An 18227-nucleotide genomic window follows, 5' to 3' on the forward strand; every position below is an offset into this window, starting at 1 on the left:
AGGGGGGTACCCTGGGCGGCTCATGTCCTTATTGGGGACACTCCGCGTGGAGAGGAATGACATCCCCCGCATGCATTCCTAGGGGGGTACCCTGGGCGGCTCATGTACTTATTGGGGACACGGCGCGTGGAGAGGAATGACATCCCCCGCATGCATTCCTAGGGGGGTACCCTGGGCGGCTCATGCCCTTATTGGGGACACTGCGCGTGGAGAGGAATGACATCCCCCGCATGCATTCCTAGGGGGTACCCTGGGCGGCTCATGTCCTTATTGGGGACACTGAGCGTGGAGAGGAATGACATCCCCCGCATGCATTCCTAGGGGGGTACCCTGGGCGGCTCATGTCCTTATTGGGGACACAGCGCGTGGAGAGGAATGACATCCCCCGCATGCATTCCTAGGGGGGTACACTGGGCGGCTCATGTCCTTATTGGGGACACGGCGCGTGGGCACGAATGGACATGGGTAGGGGAAAGGAGAAAGAGTCTGGCGACGGCTCTGCAGCAATGGAGACGGATAGGGGAGAGGGGGAAACAGTATGGCGACGCCGCCTGTGCACGTAGCCTGCGCTTCCTTGGTTATTGGGGGCGAGCTCCACCACTGGAAAAGCTGGCACCACCGTCGGCGTGACGTGGCATAAGGGATCACGTGGACACAGCGGCCGCGTCGGCTGCTTCGGAAGCGCCGAAGCGAGCTGGAAATGAAAGTTTAAAGTCCCACCTGTGCCGCAGTTCTGATTAAGTGGTGAGACTTTACCACCTTGGGTGTCAACCTGGCAGCATCTGAAACTACCATCAGAGGTAGTGGCTACCTTTGGAAGCGTGCAGCATGGTAGGCTACTGCTCGGTGCCGCAGTGCCGGACGTACGCAACGGAGCCCGTGTCAGCTTTATTCACACGTACCGCAGGGCAAGGAGCCTCGTGAAGCTTGGCTGGCGAAACTTAGAACAGGCAGACAGCCATCGGCTACAACTCGGGTATGCAGCAAGCACAGACGCCAGGAAGATTTCTGCTACGGCGCCGGGACTGCGCAATGTTCGATGAGTAGCAGAAAATGGGCACTGAGACGCTCGCGGGCGCCCGCTGCCCGGCTAATGTCAGGACGGTTTGGCCTATGAACTCGTTGATGCTAATACTGGCAAGTTCACTGGAACGGAAAGAGAGCGCTAAGACGCATATTAAAGAAAGGCGTGGCATATGCTCATGTTTGTGTTATGAATTAATGCACTGGATTACAAAAAAAAAACCGATTGAAATCGCACGCTGAGACGCCCGATAAACATACAGTGCGATGCAACTTGAGAAATATTATTGAAATGTCCAAGAAATTAGAAGACAAAAAAAGATTGAATCATCGCGACGGCACATCACAGTCGCCGTAGGCGTCGAAGGCTCCATAACGAAATTATTTTTGAACAGTCCTGATAGCGTCAACGCAACAATGGTTGCTATTGTGCTGTCAAATGCTCATATGCTGCGGCCTAAAGCTCACGGCACACTGCGAAAACGCGCTCACAGCAAAATCAAAACATTGTGCGCGGACATGCATGCAGACGTGCAGTCGGTCGCTGCGAATCCGTGCGATCGCTGCAATGAGTCTTCATTCTGTTATGCCCCATTTGCTTAGACACACAACCCACTATAAGAACATATTTCACATAGTTTACTTTCAGCGTTTGCCTACCTTTCACGCAAGAAGCCGGTTCGGCAGACTCCATTGCGGTGACCGCGCGTTGGGGCGTTCACTGTACGTATTCGGTAAAGAAATAGCGTCTGTAAACGATTCTGTGCTTTCAGTCTGCCCAAGATTACTATACCGACAGTCAAAAACTTCGCTAGTTTTGAGAGTACCTACATAAATGTCCAGGAGGGCTGCCGCGTGGTGTTTTTATTGAGCGCCGTAAGCGAAACCTGCGAGGTGCGCGCCGCGTGATCCTTCATACTACGCAAGGGAGGCGCTTCCGACAGATGGCGACTCCGTAACTCCTGGCCCCCAATAACGCCAAGCGCGTCGGAGGTGTCTGCAGCAGCGGCCGCAGCAGCGGTTGCGGCAGATGCATGAGAGTTGTGGCGACCGCGGCGGCGCTTGTGTCGGCGTATGATGGCGCCTTGTGAAAAAAAATCATAATTTCAAAATGTATGCAGTCCACGTATGCGAACCATGTACGCAGCCTAGATACAGATTTGCTGGTAATGCATCCCCCTATGAATGTTGCGGCCCCACAATTTTTTTTCTAATTGAGACTGTTCTTCAGACGTATGACTACGCCTTAAACATGAGGTAACGGCAACTCTCTTGTCGAGTAGTGTCCAATCATTGTTTGAAAATGGGGCAAAACGAAGCCTTGTGCATGTGTGCGAGTGTATAGTGTCAGCTTTTCTTTTATGCTTCTAATCATCTTTTATTTTCCGTTCGCCCTCCTACACTGCAGGATAGCTAACCAGGCTCAGACAGGGCGACCTCGATCCCGGCCTTGGCCCTATCAATTTTCTCTCTCTCTCTCTCTCTCTCTCTCTTTCGCTCTCTCTGTCTCGCTAGGTTATCGGTTACATTTGCAGGGGCCTGTATATGACGAGCTAGCAAATTCCTAACCACATTTCTCCATTTGCTTATCTACTAACCTCGGTTTCACCTCCTACATTTTACAGCGAAGCCGTCTATAGCTACCCTCCGGAAAAATCGTGGCGGCGAACAAAAAACGCCTTGCGGCAAAGCAAACTTTCTCCCAAATTCTCTGTAGCTCTCAATCTAATGTAGATAGCTCGAAAAAAACATACTGACATTGGTCGCTAAAACGACTTTATCATTACGCCGAGTTTCATAATCACTTATCACCTTCACTTATCACAATCAGTTAGTTCACAGTGACGTTGAAAATACTGTGGCATTCCCGTCTGCTGGCAATACATGGGTTTCTACGGGAGGGAAACGGACAGCCCCAATGTTCGTCCGCTAGAATAAAACTCTAGTCCTTGCAGGTTTCATTCCGCTAATTAACTAGGAAGTATGCACAATCCATTACAAACAAACGTGTTTTGTTCCTTGCACTCCTTTGGACTACGCCCGGTCAGCGCATACTGTCGCTAGCATCGAGGCTCAGTTTAACAGCCACCTGGGTCCAAACGGCGCTCCGTCACATATGCAGCGACAACATTTGCGTCTTTAGAGCGGTGTCGTAAAAGCCCTTCGGCGGTGACACTGTGTATGTATGACGTTATGCGTGACGTGGTGCGCGCCCGATAAGGCGATCAAGGAGAATTTTGGTACTATTTCGCTACACCGTTCGCTTTGAGGAGGCCACGCGTGATCCGTACGCCTGGGAGTTACATACCATCATGATCATCATCAGCAGCAGCAGCCTGGCTACGCCCACTGCAGGGCAAAGGCCTCTCCCAGACTTCTCCAACTACTCCGGTCATGTGCTAATTGTAGCCATGTTGTCCCTGCAAGCTTCCTAATCTCGTCCGTCCACCTAACTTTCTGCCGCCCCTTCTACGATTCCCTTCTCTTGGAATCAAAACTCTGTACCAGCATAATTTATACCACCATAGCAGCTTCGCTCGTCAAACACCTTCACAAGGGGAAATGGCTCCCTAATTTTCTTCTGTTTGCTTTCTCTCTCTCTCTCTCTCGATGCATTTTCCTTCTTGTCGACTCAACTTTCATACTCAGCTGATCATCATTATTACGTCCACTGCAGGACGAAGGCCTATACCAGTGACCGCCATTTACCCCATGTCTTGTGCCAGCTGACGCTATAACCAACAGCTTACGGATATCCTCGAGAAAAAAGTGTACGTTCATTGCATTCTACCGGTACCAGCATAGAGAGCAGGAACTAGGAGTTCAACACAGAGCCTTGAAAAGAAGTTAAGAACCGGGCAAGGAGAGATGGAACAAAATATAGTAGGCGTAATGTAAAGTGATAGGAAGACAGCGGTATTTGGGCTAGATGTGAAACAGACATAGCCAATATTTTAGTTCATATTAAAAAGAACTCGTGCAGCCCATGTTCGAATCTATGCGAAGGGAATCTCGATAAAAGCGGATAATTAAATGCTTCACAGCTAACGGCGATGCGTGCAATTTGGTGCTGACAGGTGTACGTACAGAAAAGTAGGACACGTATTAACAATATTTGGGGATTCTGTGCTTCTTTTGTCACAGTGGGACACGAACCTTCAAGAGGATTGGTCATGATTCGAAACGACCCCAGTGACATATATCGAATGGCTAAATCAAACAAAGTAAATCAAGAAATTTCTGAATTATAATTAACCATTCTATTAACAGATCAGTATGCTGGAGTAATTCTTCGATTGGAAGCCGACATTCTATATTCATGTTTTACGTATGAACTGTGCAAAGTGGAACGCTCCTCAAAAAAAAGCAACTGAAGGAATCCGTTAAATATAATTAACCATTGTATTAACAGATCAGTGTGCTTTAGAGATGCCTGTGAGCTGGCATATTATGTGCAGGTTTCATGCAGGAATCATTTTTTTTTTTTACGTTGAAGTAAGCCGGACATACCTGGTTAGAATATAAGGTTGATATGAGCCACTTTATTGCTACGTTTACATATCCTGCATATATATATATATATATATATATATATATATATATATATATATATTGTCAATTCGGCTTCGATGAACTTCGGTTTCTCGGACACGTCATCAGTGCTGACGGCGTTCGGCCAGATCCCGAAAAGGCAGCAGCTGTTGCGAGGTTCCCAACACCCACAGACAAAAAGTCTGTGCGACGTTTCTTGGATTTATGCGCATACTGCAGAAGGTTTGTGGAAAACTTTTCAAAGATTGCTGAGCCCCTTACAATACTAACAAGAGAAGATCAACCTTTCATGTGGAAAAGCGAACAAGACGCCTTTGACGAGTTAAGGAAACGCCTGCAAACTTCTCCCATCCTTGCCCATTTTGATGCGACAGCCGACACTGAAATTCATACCGATGCGAGTAACATCGGCCTCGGTGCCATACTAGTGCAGTGGAATAACGGCCAGGAAAAAGTAATAGCTTATGTCAGCCGTAAGCTCTCTAAAGCAGAGGCAAACTACTCCGCACCCGAGAAAGAGCGTCTTGCAGTCATTTGGGCAATATGTAGAGAGAGAGAGAGAAAATGATAAATGAAAGGTAGGGAGGTTAACCAGGACTGAGCCCGGTTGGCTACCCTACACTGGGGAAAGGGAAAGGGGGACGGAAAGATTAAAAAAAAAGAGAGAGAAAGTCCACTGGAGATATCAGTTGGTCACTCAGTCCGAATCACAGACGCTGACTCAATCCGGTCGCTTTCAAATATCGCAGCAGCGCTTTTGTGGCCTTTTGCAGCTGTGATATGCGAGGCCATGATCCCAAGATCTTGTTCAAGGTGAACGGCTTTCCATCTAGCTGATTGAGAGCTGTGCAGAGGCCTTGCCTTTCATTTTCATAAGATGGGCAGTAGCACAGTAGGTGTCCTATGGTTTCCTCGACACCGCAGGCATTGCACTCGGCGCTATCAGCCATTCCAATCAGAAATGCATAAGCATTTGTGAATGCGACGCCCAAACGTAAGCGGCACAGCACTGTTTCCTCATTTCGCGGAAGACCTGGTAACAGCCGCAGTTGCATAGAGGGATCGAGGGAATGCAAGTGATGGTGAGTCAATTCAGGTGTGTGCCACTTCTCCAATGTCAAAGAGTGCGCTAGCTTGCCTAAGTGTTGGGCTGCGTCGGTCCGCGATAAAGGTATTGAAACAAGGGTTGCTCCCTCGTGAGCTTTTCTAGCAGCTTCGTCAGCGAGGTCGTTGCCGGAGATACCGCAATGACCAGGCAGCCACTGAAACACGACGTCGTGTCCTTTCGCGATCATGTGATGGTGCATTTCTCGTATCTCCGACACGAGTTGTTCACATGACCCGCGACGAAGAGATGCCAGAAGACATTGTAAGGCCGCCTTCGAATCGCAGAATATAGCCCACCGATTAGCCGGTTGGTTATTAATATAATCAACGGCACCTCGGAGGGCAACAAGCTCCGAACTAGTCGATGTTGTCAAGTGAGAAATTTTGTATTGGATGCTTAGTGAACGGGATGGTATAACCACTGCGCTGGTGGAGCTGGTCTGAGTGGAAGAGCCATCCGTATATATATGTACTCGATCAAAGTAGAAAGTGTGCAAACAATCCAGAGCTGCTTGCTTCAAGGCCAAGGTAGGCAGGTCGGTCTTCTTTCTTATCCCTGGAATCGTAAGACGCACTTGAGGTTGTTTTAAACACCACAAAGCTGAGGTTGAACGTGCAGAGGGTGTGAAACCCGATGGTAAGGAGGCACGATGGATGTTGACCTTGTTGGAGAAGGACGCCTGTGGTCGTCGTTCTGGCAGGCACGCAAGAGAGCTTGACTGCATCCGTGAAACATGACGAACATGGGCTCTAAGCGTGTCGGTGCTGATGTAAGTCGTGATCGGATGGTCTTGAGCCATTATAATGGTTCCAGCTGTCGAGGCGCTGCGCGGAAGGCCTAGGCAAACACGTAGTGCCTGCGCCTGCACGCTCTGAAGTTCTCGAAGATTTGACTTGCATGTTTTAGCAAGCACGGGGGAGCTATAGCGTAGGAATCCGATGAACAGTGCTCGATATAACTGTAGCATGGAGCCCACTGACGATCCCCATGTTTTGCCGGCGATGAACTTGAAGACGTGAACAATAGACGTGAGCTTCTTCTTTAAGTGGGCAACATGAGGGCTCCAAGTGAGGTCCCGGTCTACAATGACGCCCAAAAACCGGTGATTTCTCTTGTAGGAGATAGGCTGACCATTGATGCATACTGGATAAGGAGTCATCGTTTTTCGCGTAAAAGCGACTAATGCACATTTTTCTGTTGAGATGGTAAGGCCTTGTGTGTGAAGGTAGTCAGATGCCTGTGTTGCTGCTTTCTGTAGCCGTGCGCGAACCTGCAGGCGAGTGACCGCTGATGTCCAGATGCAGATGTCGTCGGCGTAGATTGAAACACTCACTGTTTCCGGTAGGGATTCGGCCAGCCCAAGAAGCTCGAGGTTGAAAAGAATAGGGCTTAGAACACCGCCTTGGGGAACGCCTCGGCATGTGTAGTGGTCGGTAGTCGGACCATCTTCCGTTCGTACGAACAAGGACCTTTGTGTCAAGTAGTTACTGACCCATCGATATACTCGCCTTCCTAGTTCAATTGTCAGAAGTGCGTCTAGAATGGTTTGATGGGAAACGTTGTCGTAAGCGCCTTTCACATCAAGAAAGAGCGCTACTGATAATCGCTTCCGAGATTTTTGTTGTTCCACAGATGATACTAGATCGATGACACTGTCTATCGATGAACGACCGCGTCGAAATCCCGTCATAGAGTCAGGGTAAATTTTATGGTGTTCAAGGTACCATTCGAGACGCATGAGAATCATACGTTCCATGAGCTTCCCGACGCAGCTGGCAAGAGCTATAGGCCGATAGGATGCCAGTTCGAGCGGTGACTTTCCTGCTTTTAGAAGCGGTACCAGGCGGCTGCGTTTCCGTTCCTGTGGGACGACACCATCTTGCCATGGACTATTAAAAAGGCTGAAGAGTTCTCTTCGTGCTTCTCTGCCTAGGTGGCGCAAAGCAGTATATGTTATGCCATCGGGTCCTGGTGAAGACGAACACCTGCATAGCGCCATAGCAGCTTCTAACTCTTCCATAGAGAATGGAGCGTCCATACTTGCATCTCGTGGGCCGGGGATGTTGCCTAGAGCCATGTCAGGGACTAAAACTGTGCCGCCGGCGACGTTCGCACAAAATTCCTCTGCGACGTCTATCTCGCGGCGGTTTTGATAGAGAGCAAGGGCGTTGAATGGGTGTCGTTGCTGGGGACTTGAGCAAAGACCCCGTAGGGTACGCCACACACAGGACAATGGCTTGTGGGGGTCTAGTGAGTCGCAAAAACATTTCCATCTTTGATCCGCTAGCTTATCCATTCGGCGTTTGATCTTCTTTTGCATGCGCCGAGCTTCTCTGAGGTCAAGAATTGACTTCGTGCGCCTGTACCTCCTTTCAGCTCGGCGACGTAGTGCACGAAGCCTTTCCAATTCAATGTCATTCTCTGTACGCTTTGATGGATGTGTGAAGCAGCGTGTACAATCTTGCATAGCGTCTGCAATTATGTCTTCTAATCTTCGTGCAATATGTGTCTTGTATGTGTCTTCTACGCGATTTTGAAAGACTGACCAGTCGATTTGGCGAGAGACTACCGGTAATGCGGCGTCTAGTCCATCGATTCTCACATAGGTCGGAATATGATCACTTCCATGGGTTTCAATATCAGTGAACCACTGCACGCTCAAAGTCAGGCAACGTGACACCAAAGTCAAGTCAAGGCAGCTACTGTATGTAGTTCCTCGCAGAAATGTCGGGCTTCCGTCATTTAGAAGACACAGGTTGTGGCCTGATGCAAAGGATACTAGTGACCTGCCCCTCGAATTTATCCTGGAGCTTCCCCATATATGGTGGTGAGCGTTGAAGTCCCCTGTTATTATCCAAGGACCGGGAGTATCAGTCATAATATCTTCCAGTCTTTTTCTATCAAACTGACTTGTTGGGGAAAGGTAGACGCCAATAAGAGTAAAAGACAGCTTCTTCTTTTTCACAGTAACACAGACGTATTGGTTACCGTCGTGTGGCGCAACGTGTTGGGAAAAATACGTAAGGTCCTTGCGAATGTAGACCAGAACCTTACTACTACGGACACACGTGTTTGAAAGAAAAGATTCATATCCCGATAGTCTTATGGAGGCTGATAAGTTCGGTTCACAGATGACCAGTATAGGAAAATGGTTTGAAAATACGAACTGTCGGAAATCCGAAATACGAGACCTCAGGCCTCTCGCATTCCATTGGAATATGGAGGCACTTCTCACATCATCCCGGAACGATCTTTGTTGTTGTCGATGAGCCATGGTTCTGCTGTAGAAGTTCTCAAGCACTGGACTTCTGAAGGCTCGCCAGAACCGGACTGATGGCATCCAGCACTTGCAATGCACTTCGAGCTGTTGGTGTCTGTAGCTTGTCCAGTAGAACACGAATAGCACTCACCAGAGAGCTGATCATAACAACAATTTGTTGATCTTGGTCCGCCAATTTATCAGGAACAGACGAAGTGTCCCCTACTGCAGAAGTATCATTTCGCTCAGTAGGGGCATGTAGCTTCGGGAGTGCAGGCCACGCGTCAGCAGCCGTGCTGTTCGATGCACCCTTGTCCTTTGAGCTGACTGCGTTTGGCCTGGGCGGAAGAGTGGGTGGTAATATACGTGTGTAGCGTTCTGCAGAGGCTTTGGAGGCTCTTGATCGACGTCGGCGACGTGATCGTCGTCGCTTAATAGATGCTGCTGCTTCTCGGTGAGACGAGTGGTCTCTAACCATTTTCTTCAATATTTGCATTTCCTTTCGAATCAAAGGGCATTCCTTCGAAGATGCATCGTGAGGGCCGCAGCAGTTTGTGCACTTCAGCACACTGGCCTCGCACGTGTTTGTGGTGTGGGGCCCAGTGCAGCGAGAACAGACGGTAGTGTTATTGCACACACTACTCACATGGCCAAGCTTCTTGCACTTCCAGCACTGCGGCGGTTTTGGTATAAAGGGGCGAACTGCGTGTCGGAAGTGGCCCACTTTTACGTGCGATGGGAGGGATTCGCCCTTAAATATGATCTTCACACACCGTGACGTGCCGAGACGAAACGCGTTTGTGATGATGGTGTTTTCCGTAGCTGGCTTGATTAAGATTGACAGATCGGAGTCGACGATGGTCTCGTCAACATCGTAAATTACGCCAGTATGGACTTGTTTGCCGAGCGGAATATAAGGGCGGACTTTCATCCCGCCAAGTTCCGTGACCTTGCGCAAGGAATCCAACGCAGCCGCGTGTTCTACGTCAACAGCTAGCACGTTCTTACGGGTGTTCACCCTGATGTCTTTGATTTCGTTTGGAACCAGCGCCTCTAGATGAGAAGACACGGCTTGCCTGTTGAGGCGTCTCAGGTTGTCAGTGGCGAGAACTGGCGAGAACAGGATGGTGAGCTCCTCGGTATCCCGCGAAGATCTCACGGTGGACTCACTCGAATTCGATGATGCGCTGAGAAATCTTCGCTTTGCTTTACGACTCCGCACCAGCTCGAAGGTGTCGTCGCAAGAATCTTCACTGCTGACATAGGACTGCATGGTGTCGTCGCTGTCAGTGTCGCTCTCGGTGCCGTTGCGCTTCCTGGAGGCAGCCGCCGCGGGCAATGCCGAGCCCGGCGGACGCGCGTGAGGCTCCATCTCCATCGCAGTTAAGGAGGAAATAGCAGTCCACTAGCAAAGTCTAAGAAATTCACAAAATGAGTAGAGCTGGAAGAGCCGGCGTTCTGCCTGAAAGACACAATTTCGGCCCTACCTGTATGGTAGACCATTCAAAGCAGTCAGTGATCACCATTCGCTTTGCTGGCTGGCTAATCTCAAGGATCCATCCAGACGACTAGCAAGATGGAGTCTTAGGCTTCAAGAGTATGACATTACTGTCGTATGCCGTTCCGGGAGGAAACACAGCGATGCCGACTGCTTGTCACGTGCACCCGTCGAGGCAACTGTGTCAGAAGAAGATAATTTCCCATTCCTTGGCATTGTTGACGCGTCACAAATTGCTCAACAACAACGAGATGACCCGGAATTGCTTCCACTTATACAGCGCCTGGAGGGACTCAACGTTCAACTCCCGCGTATTTTCTCTATAGGGCTATCCTCGTTCTGTATACGAGGAAGTGTCCTCTACAAGAGAAACTTCGAGAACAGCGAGACAAAGTTTTTACTTGTCGTACCCACATCTAAGCGAGAAGAAATTTTGCATGCATGTCACGATGAACCGACGTCTGGACACATGGGCGTGAGCCGTGCAGTCGCCAGGATTCGTCTAAAATACCACTGGCCCAAGTTATTAGAATCAGTGAAGCACTATGTCAAGACTTGTCACGAGTGTCAAAGGCGCAAGACTCCATCCGTAAAACTGGCAGGCCTCGGCCAACTAATAGAGCCACCAAAAGCCCCATTCCAACAAGTCGGTATGGACCTCCTTGGACCCTTCCCAACATCAGCTTTAGGCAAAAACTGGATAGTTGTGGCCACGGACTATCTGACCCGTTACGCAGAAACTGATTCCCTGTACAGTGCAAGGGCTGTCGAAGTTGCAGAATTCCTTGTTCAAAATATCGTACTCAGGCATGGTGCTCCCACAGTTGTTATTACCGATCGTGGAACGGCCTTTACTGCGGACCTAATGAAATGCTTGTTGCAAATGACACATACTGATCATAGGAGAACTACGGCGTACCACCCTCAGACAAACGGTTTAACTGAACGCCTCAACAGAACACTGACTGCCATGCTTTCGATGTATGTCGACGTTGAACATAGGCTGTGGGACGAAATTTTGCCGTACATCCCCTTCGCATATAATACGGCCGTTCAAGAAACACGAGTCGCCCCGTTTGAACTTGTATTCGGCCGAGCAGTAACCACAACTTTGGATGCTATGTTGCCGTTAGATAAAGAAAACAATAACTCATCTGACCTAGATGATTTCTTGCAACGAGCCGAGGAGGCACGACAGATGGCAAGGTACCGAATACGCCGCCAACAACGCATCGACTCCAGCCGGTACAACCAGCGCCGTAGTGAAGCTCATTATCAGCCCGGTGACAAGGTGTGGGTATGGACCCCAGTGCGACGCCGTGGACTGTCTGAAAAGCTTCTGTGCCGATACTTCGGCCCTTACGAAATACTTCGTCGTATAAGCGACGTCACTTACGAAGTGAAATCCGCTGGACACGAGAGCCCAAGACGGCGCAACTCCACGGAAGTTGTGCATGTTGGCCGCATGAAACCCTACCAGTAGAGGTCATGAACAAAAAAAAAAGTGAGCCCACTTCCTCTCATGTATCGGGCCGACGCGGTAAGGAGAGGGATAGTGCCGCGACAAACTTGGTGACATTCAAGTTGCGCGCCCTTTGTACTGGACACTGTGCACGCCGTACCGTGGTGTTCTTCAGCAACAACAAGCAGCGATCTTCGTGGCACGGGCAGCCAGTTGGACCCGGCTCGCATGCGCCACGCTCACGAGGTGTCACGCGAGGAGAAAGAGGAAGACGGTTCGAGGCCAGTTTTGAGAACGCGGCTGCCGGGGATTTCTTCACGACCGCAGTGACTTTTACTTGTGGGGACAAGTTCGCCCTTAACAAATATCGTGCTTTTATTAACATCGTTACAATATATATATATATATATATATATATATATATATATATATATATATATACATATATATATATATATATATATATATATATATATCAGCCTATTTTACGCCCACTGAAGTACGAAGGGCTCTCCCTGCGATCTCCAATTACCCCTGTCCTGCGCCAGCCGATTCCACCTAGCGCCCGCAAATTTCCTAATTTCATCACTCCACCTAGTCTTCTTCTGTCCTCGACTGCGTTTCCCTTCGCTTGGTACCCATTCTGTAACCCTAATGGTCCAATGGTTATCAAACCTGCGCATTACGTGACCTACCCAGCTTCATTCTTTCTATCTTGATGTCAATTAGAATATCGGCTATACGCGTTTTCTCTCTGATCCAAACCGCTTTCTTTCTGTCTCTTAACGTTATGCCTAGCATTCTTTGTTCCATCGTTCTTTGCGCGGACCTTAACTTGGTCTCAAGCTTCTTTGTCAATCTCCAAGTCTCTGCCCCATATTTCAGCACAGGTAAAATGCACTGATTGTACACCTTTCTTTTCAATGATGATGGTTAGCTTCCAGTCAGGAACTTACAATGTCTGCCGTATGCGATCCAACCCATTTTTCTTCTACGAATTTCCTTCTCATGATCAGGATTCGCTGTGATTAATCGACCTTGGCAAACGTACTCATTCACAGACTCTAGAGGCTGACTGGCGATCCTGAACTCTTGTTCCTTTGCCCGGCTATTCATCATTATCGTTGTCTTCTGCAAATTAATCGTCAACCCCACTCTTACACTCTCTCTGTTAAGGTCCTCAATCATTTGTTGCAACTCATCTGCATTGTTGCTGAATAGAGCAATGTCATCGGCGAACCAAAAGTTGCTGATATATTCGCCGTCGATCTTTACTCCTAAGCCTTCCCAGTTTATTAGCTTAAATGCTTCTTCTAAGCACGCAGTGAATGGCATTAGAGAGATTGTTTCTCCCTGTCTGACTCCTTCCTTTATAGGTATCTTCCTGCTTTTCTTATGTAAAATTAAGGTAGCTGTAGACCCTCTGCAGATATTTTCCAAGGTCTTTACGTAAGCTTTTTGTACTCCTTGATTAAGTAATGCTTCTATGACTGCTGGTAACTACTGAATCAAATGCTTTTTCGTAATCTATGAAAGCCATATAGAGAGGCTTATTGTACTCTGCGGATTTCTCGATAACATGATAAACGACATGTATGTGAATCATTGTAGAGTATTCCTTCCTGAAGCCAGCCTGTTCCCTTGATTGACTAAAGTCCAGTGTTGCACTTATTCGATTGGAGATTATTTTGGTAAATATTTTATATAATACTGGGAGTAAGCTAATGGGCCTATAACTTTTCAATTCTTTAACGTCTCTTTTTTTGTGGATTAGTATATTATTTCCCTTCTTCAAGTTTTCTGGGACTTTGCAGTCGATAGACACTTCGTATAAAGAGCGGCCAGTTTTTCAAGCATTATGTCTCCTCCATCTTTGATTAAATCGACCGTTATTCCATCTTCTCCTGCCGCTCTTCCTCGTTTCATGTCTTTCAAGGCCCTTCTCACCTCATCGCTAGTTATAGGAGGAGTTTCTGTACCCTGTTCATTACTGTTTCTAATGAAGGTATCCTGACTCCTCTGGGTATTGTACAGGCCAGTATAGAATCCTTCCGCTTCTTTTACTATATCTTCGAGATTGCTGATAATATTACCCTGCTTATCTTTCAGTACGTACAACTTGGTTTGTCCTATGCCATGTTTCTTTCTCACTGATTTCAGGCTGTGTCTATTTTTTACGGCTTAATTCTTCAGCCTTTCTCACGTTATAGCTTCAAATATCACATATTTTCGACTTGTTAATCAGTTTTGACAGCACCGCGAATTCTATCTCTTCGTTTGAGTTGGACACTTTCATTCTTTGTCGTTTCTTCATTAGGTCCTTTGTTACTTGGGAGAGCTTGCCTACTGGTTGCATTGGAGCCTTGCCTCTCACTTCAATTGCTGCCTTTGAAGCCAGCCTAGTAGCGGTTTCATTCATTAGCTCTATGTCATCATCATCTCTCTGTTCTAAGGCTGCATATCTGTTTGCAAGTACCAGCCTGAATTTCTCTGCATTTACCCTTACTGCCTCTAGGTTGACCTGTTTCTTCTTGACCAATTTTGCTGTTTCTCTCTTCAAATTGAGATGAATCCTCGCCCTCATTAACCTATGATCACTGCACTTTACCCTACCTATCGCTTCTACATCCTGCACTATGCTGAGATCGGCAGAAAGTATGAAGTCAATTTCATTTCTTGTTTCACCATTAGGGTTTTTCCAGATCCACTTTCTGTTTCTACGCTTCCTGCAAAAGGTGTTCATTATTCTCAGCTTAATCCTTTCCGCGAATTCTACCAGCATCTCTCCTCTAGCGTTCCTAGAATCGACGCCGTAGTTGCCAATTGCTTGTTCACCAGCCTGATTTTTCCCCACTTTTGCATTGAAGTCGCCCATTACTACAGTATACTGAGTTTGCACTTTTCTCATCCCTAATTCAACATCTTCACAAAACTGATCTACTTCGTTATCATCGTGACTGCATATTGGAGCGTAGGCTTGTACTACCTTTAGTCTATAGAACTTATTAAGTTTGATTACGACTACAGCTGCCCTCTCCTTAATGCTGTAGAATTCGTCAATGTTGCCCGCTATGTCCTTATGGATTAGGAAGCCTACCCCGTAGTGTTTCTGATCTGAGAGACCTCTATAGCAGAGGACATGTCCGTTATTCAGCAATGTGTAAGCCTAATCTCACTAAGGCCGATGATATCCACTCATTAAAAACTCGTAAAACACGCAGTAGTAACATCGTGTTTCGATGATTCGCGGATGAAGTCATGTGACCACAAAGTGGAAACCAGCTTCAGAGATCAAGCCAAGCGCCTGGCAGATTCTGGTTACCCGATGCGTATGTTCATCTCTGTCGCGGAGGGCTTGAGTAGGAAGTGTAAAAACGCATAGAAGGGAAGCAGTTCCACTACTAGAGCAAAGAAAGTTGCTGTGGTACCATATATACATTCAGTGTATTTCACATAATCTCAGAAGAATAGCGGCAAAGTCAGGGGCAGACGTGGTTTTCTCTGCCCCTGAGTGTCTACAGAAGCTATTCAAACAGGTTAATCCAGGGAATAACAAAAGGAACGCATGTTCCACTCAACATCGCAAACAATTTGTAACTCAAAACGTTGTCTGTGCCATTCCGCTTTCTTGCGGAAGAACATATGTTGGTCAAATAGCAGATGCATCAATGAGAGACTAAAAGAGCATGAATATAAGGTCACTAGGGTAATCTTGGGTCATTTGGGCATTCGCTGCCGAGATTGCCCCTGCAAACCAACGTTTCGAAATATTTCTATTTTGTTTAGGGCTCATAGAAGGATGTCTGGGGAGGTTGTGGAGGCTTATGAAATTGTAAAATTAGAAGAAAGATGCGTGAGCAAGCCATCAGTGTTGCTATCTGAAAAAGAGATACGATTCCTCGGTTTATCGTTATAACTATTGCAGTACATGTTTTGGTCATGCCTTGGACATGTGTAAGTTTCATCGACACGCACCATTGATTGTTCTTTTTGTTGTCTCGTTCGTTACCGCTCGGACGGTAAATATTTGTCGATGTACAGCTCACTTGCGCTCAGCTAGCCAGGCCACCGCCAGAGTCCTCTAGAGGGTCTGCACCGTTTGCTGTCCTCGGTCTCGGCCGAGAACGGGCCCTTGGTCTGTATCTATCCCTTGTCTTTGAACCGGGTCTTGACCTGGATCTAGACCTGTGTGGAGCTCCTTTCTTTTCGGTCTCTCCGAGCCAGGGGACGGACTCTAGGTTCCTCCAGCCGCTTTGTTCTTTGTTTTGCTAGGAGGTCCCTTCTATCCACTAGTGTCTGCCTTCTGCCTCGTGTGGTATTCAATTTTTTTTCGTTTGAGTATTTGCTTCTTATTTTTAATTCCTGATCCTTGTGCTGTACACTGTTGCCATCTTTCTTCTTTAATAATTGTGGTGTTTTGAAGCATCCCTTGCTTTTGGTCTCCTGTTAAATGTGCGTTACCGCACAGATAGCTGCTTGGCTCACATTTGTGCTCTTCGGTTGGGTTCAGTGTCCCGCAATCCCGGCATCTTTTGTTTTCAGGTTGTGGACAGACATCAGCCCTGTGTCCGACTTTTCCACAAGTAGTGCATGTATCATATTAGTTCTTGTATGAGGAACATTTGTACACCACACCGCTATAGTAAACAAAATGCGGCACATATATCCCTTCAAACACAATAACCACCGAGTCTATTTGTCTCATTCGCCTAGCATGTAGAATGCTCGGGTTTCTTTGGTTTTTCGTATTTTGGTATTCCGTGCCTTACCCCATTGGATATATTTTCCGGCGCCATGATGCATGCGGTCGTGCCGTAAGCTTCCTGGTTGATGCGAATTTCCTTGATACTGCTGTATTCGTGGCGTTTTCCAAAATTTATGGTGTTTTGCCTTCCGTTAATTCGGAGTAGGTCTGCCTCAGCATACTCCATTCCTTCAGTTGCCGCTATAGCAGGATTCTATCCCTGATGAGCGCTATGTGCTTTGTTGTGCCATATGCAGGCCTTCTCCCGGTCATTATTATATTGTAGTCGCTTTCCAGCAGCTGCGGCTGCCTCGGTGCCGAGCGTCGGTACAGGTGTACGTTGATCATGCGAGCGCTCTTTCCGCTAGCGTCTCTTTCGTCCTTGTTGTTTGCCACGTTGGCGTCAGCTCTCGCTTTGTATCTGCGTTCGTGGGCTGCGATCCATCCGTTAGCGTTGTCGTGTTCTCCAGGAGGTAGCGATTCTCCTTCTATCTCCACAACCTCCATCACGTCGTCCTAGAGCGAGCCGGAGGCCAGCGTCTCTCAGTGTGGACAAAGCGCTGTCGCGCCGGGAGCCGAGAATATGGTGCCGTAAGCCCTGGTTGTTAAGGTTAGCCAGGCCTCCGGCGTGGTGGGGAATTTGAAGACTCCTAACAACACACAAAAAGAAGGTCCCACCTTGCAACTCTTGGTATCCGCTGAGTCGGGAAGACGTTGGGCAAACTTCTTCGTGGTTGAACATCCCGTGGTCGGGATAGTTTCGCCGCAAAGAGGAGTTGGCGGAGCCCATACGAGAGGCGACTGATTGGCGTAGCACCGTGGCGATCCTCCCCCTCCTGCTATAGAGCTTCTTTCTTTCGGCAAGATTCAGTACCGTCAAATCCCCGATCACACAAACGGATTCTTCTCAGTCATGTCTGTGATACGTGCAAAGATGTTTTTTTTTCTTATTTGTTGGTTTGTGTTTGTTTATTTATTTGTTTATTTGTTTGTTTGTTTGTTTGTTTGTTTGTTTGTTTGTTTTTCTGTCTGTCTGTATTTGTTCATTCGTTTGTTGTTTTTTGCTACCACTTCACCGATGCCACTGCACATTGTGTTTCAGCATAGCCCTTATGAGGTCTGTGAAAGGAATGTTTACATTCGCCGATTATCAGGCGTTCAAATATCACGTTAAAATGACAGGGCACTTTAAAAGCTGGAAAGACGTATTCTACCCTAACTTTTCTTTTCTCCGCATTGCATCAGGGAGTAATAAATCAGTATATATTGTTTCCTATGAACAGAAACATGCCGCACAATTTTGTAAGGCAACTCACCATTTTAACTCGTGCGCTTTTCCACAGAGCGGAATGAACACTTGGGCATTCGTTTTTCCAGCGAGGATGGCATCCTTGTTCGCTATCAAGCACCTGTGTGCAACAACAATAATCAACACTTAAGCACTTGAGGAAGAGAGCAAGCTAATTTAGCGCTCACTGCTACCGGGGGCCTTTTCAAAAATATTTCATCAAATGGACCAAGGAATTTGATAATCTGCGGTTTATGCGGGCAAATTATCCTTAAAGAGAATCTCCTACGTGA

At 47.6% G+C, this 18227-nt stretch overlaps 1 protein-coding gene across 1 annotated transcript in view; it reads right to left on the minus strand.

The window, feature by feature from the left end:
• LOC126534404 (probable thiopurine S-methyltransferase) overlaps window positions 1-18227 on the minus strand; it is a 60746-nt gene that overhangs the window by 37463 nt on the left and 5056 nt on the right. Inside the window, exon 2 of the mRNA XM_050181689.3 lies at window positions 17963-18055. Coding sequence (XP_050037646.2) covers window positions 17963-18055 — 93 coding nt within the window. The remainder of the gene's footprint in view (window positions 1-17962; window positions 18056-18227) is intronic.

Source organism: Dermacentor andersoni, chromosome 7, assembly GCF_023375885.2.
Source record: "Dermacentor andersoni chromosome 7, qqDerAnde1_hic_scaffold, whole genome shotgun sequence".
Taxonomy (NCBI): domain Eukaryota; kingdom Metazoa; phylum Arthropoda; class Arachnida; order Ixodida; family Ixodidae; genus Dermacentor; species Dermacentor andersoni.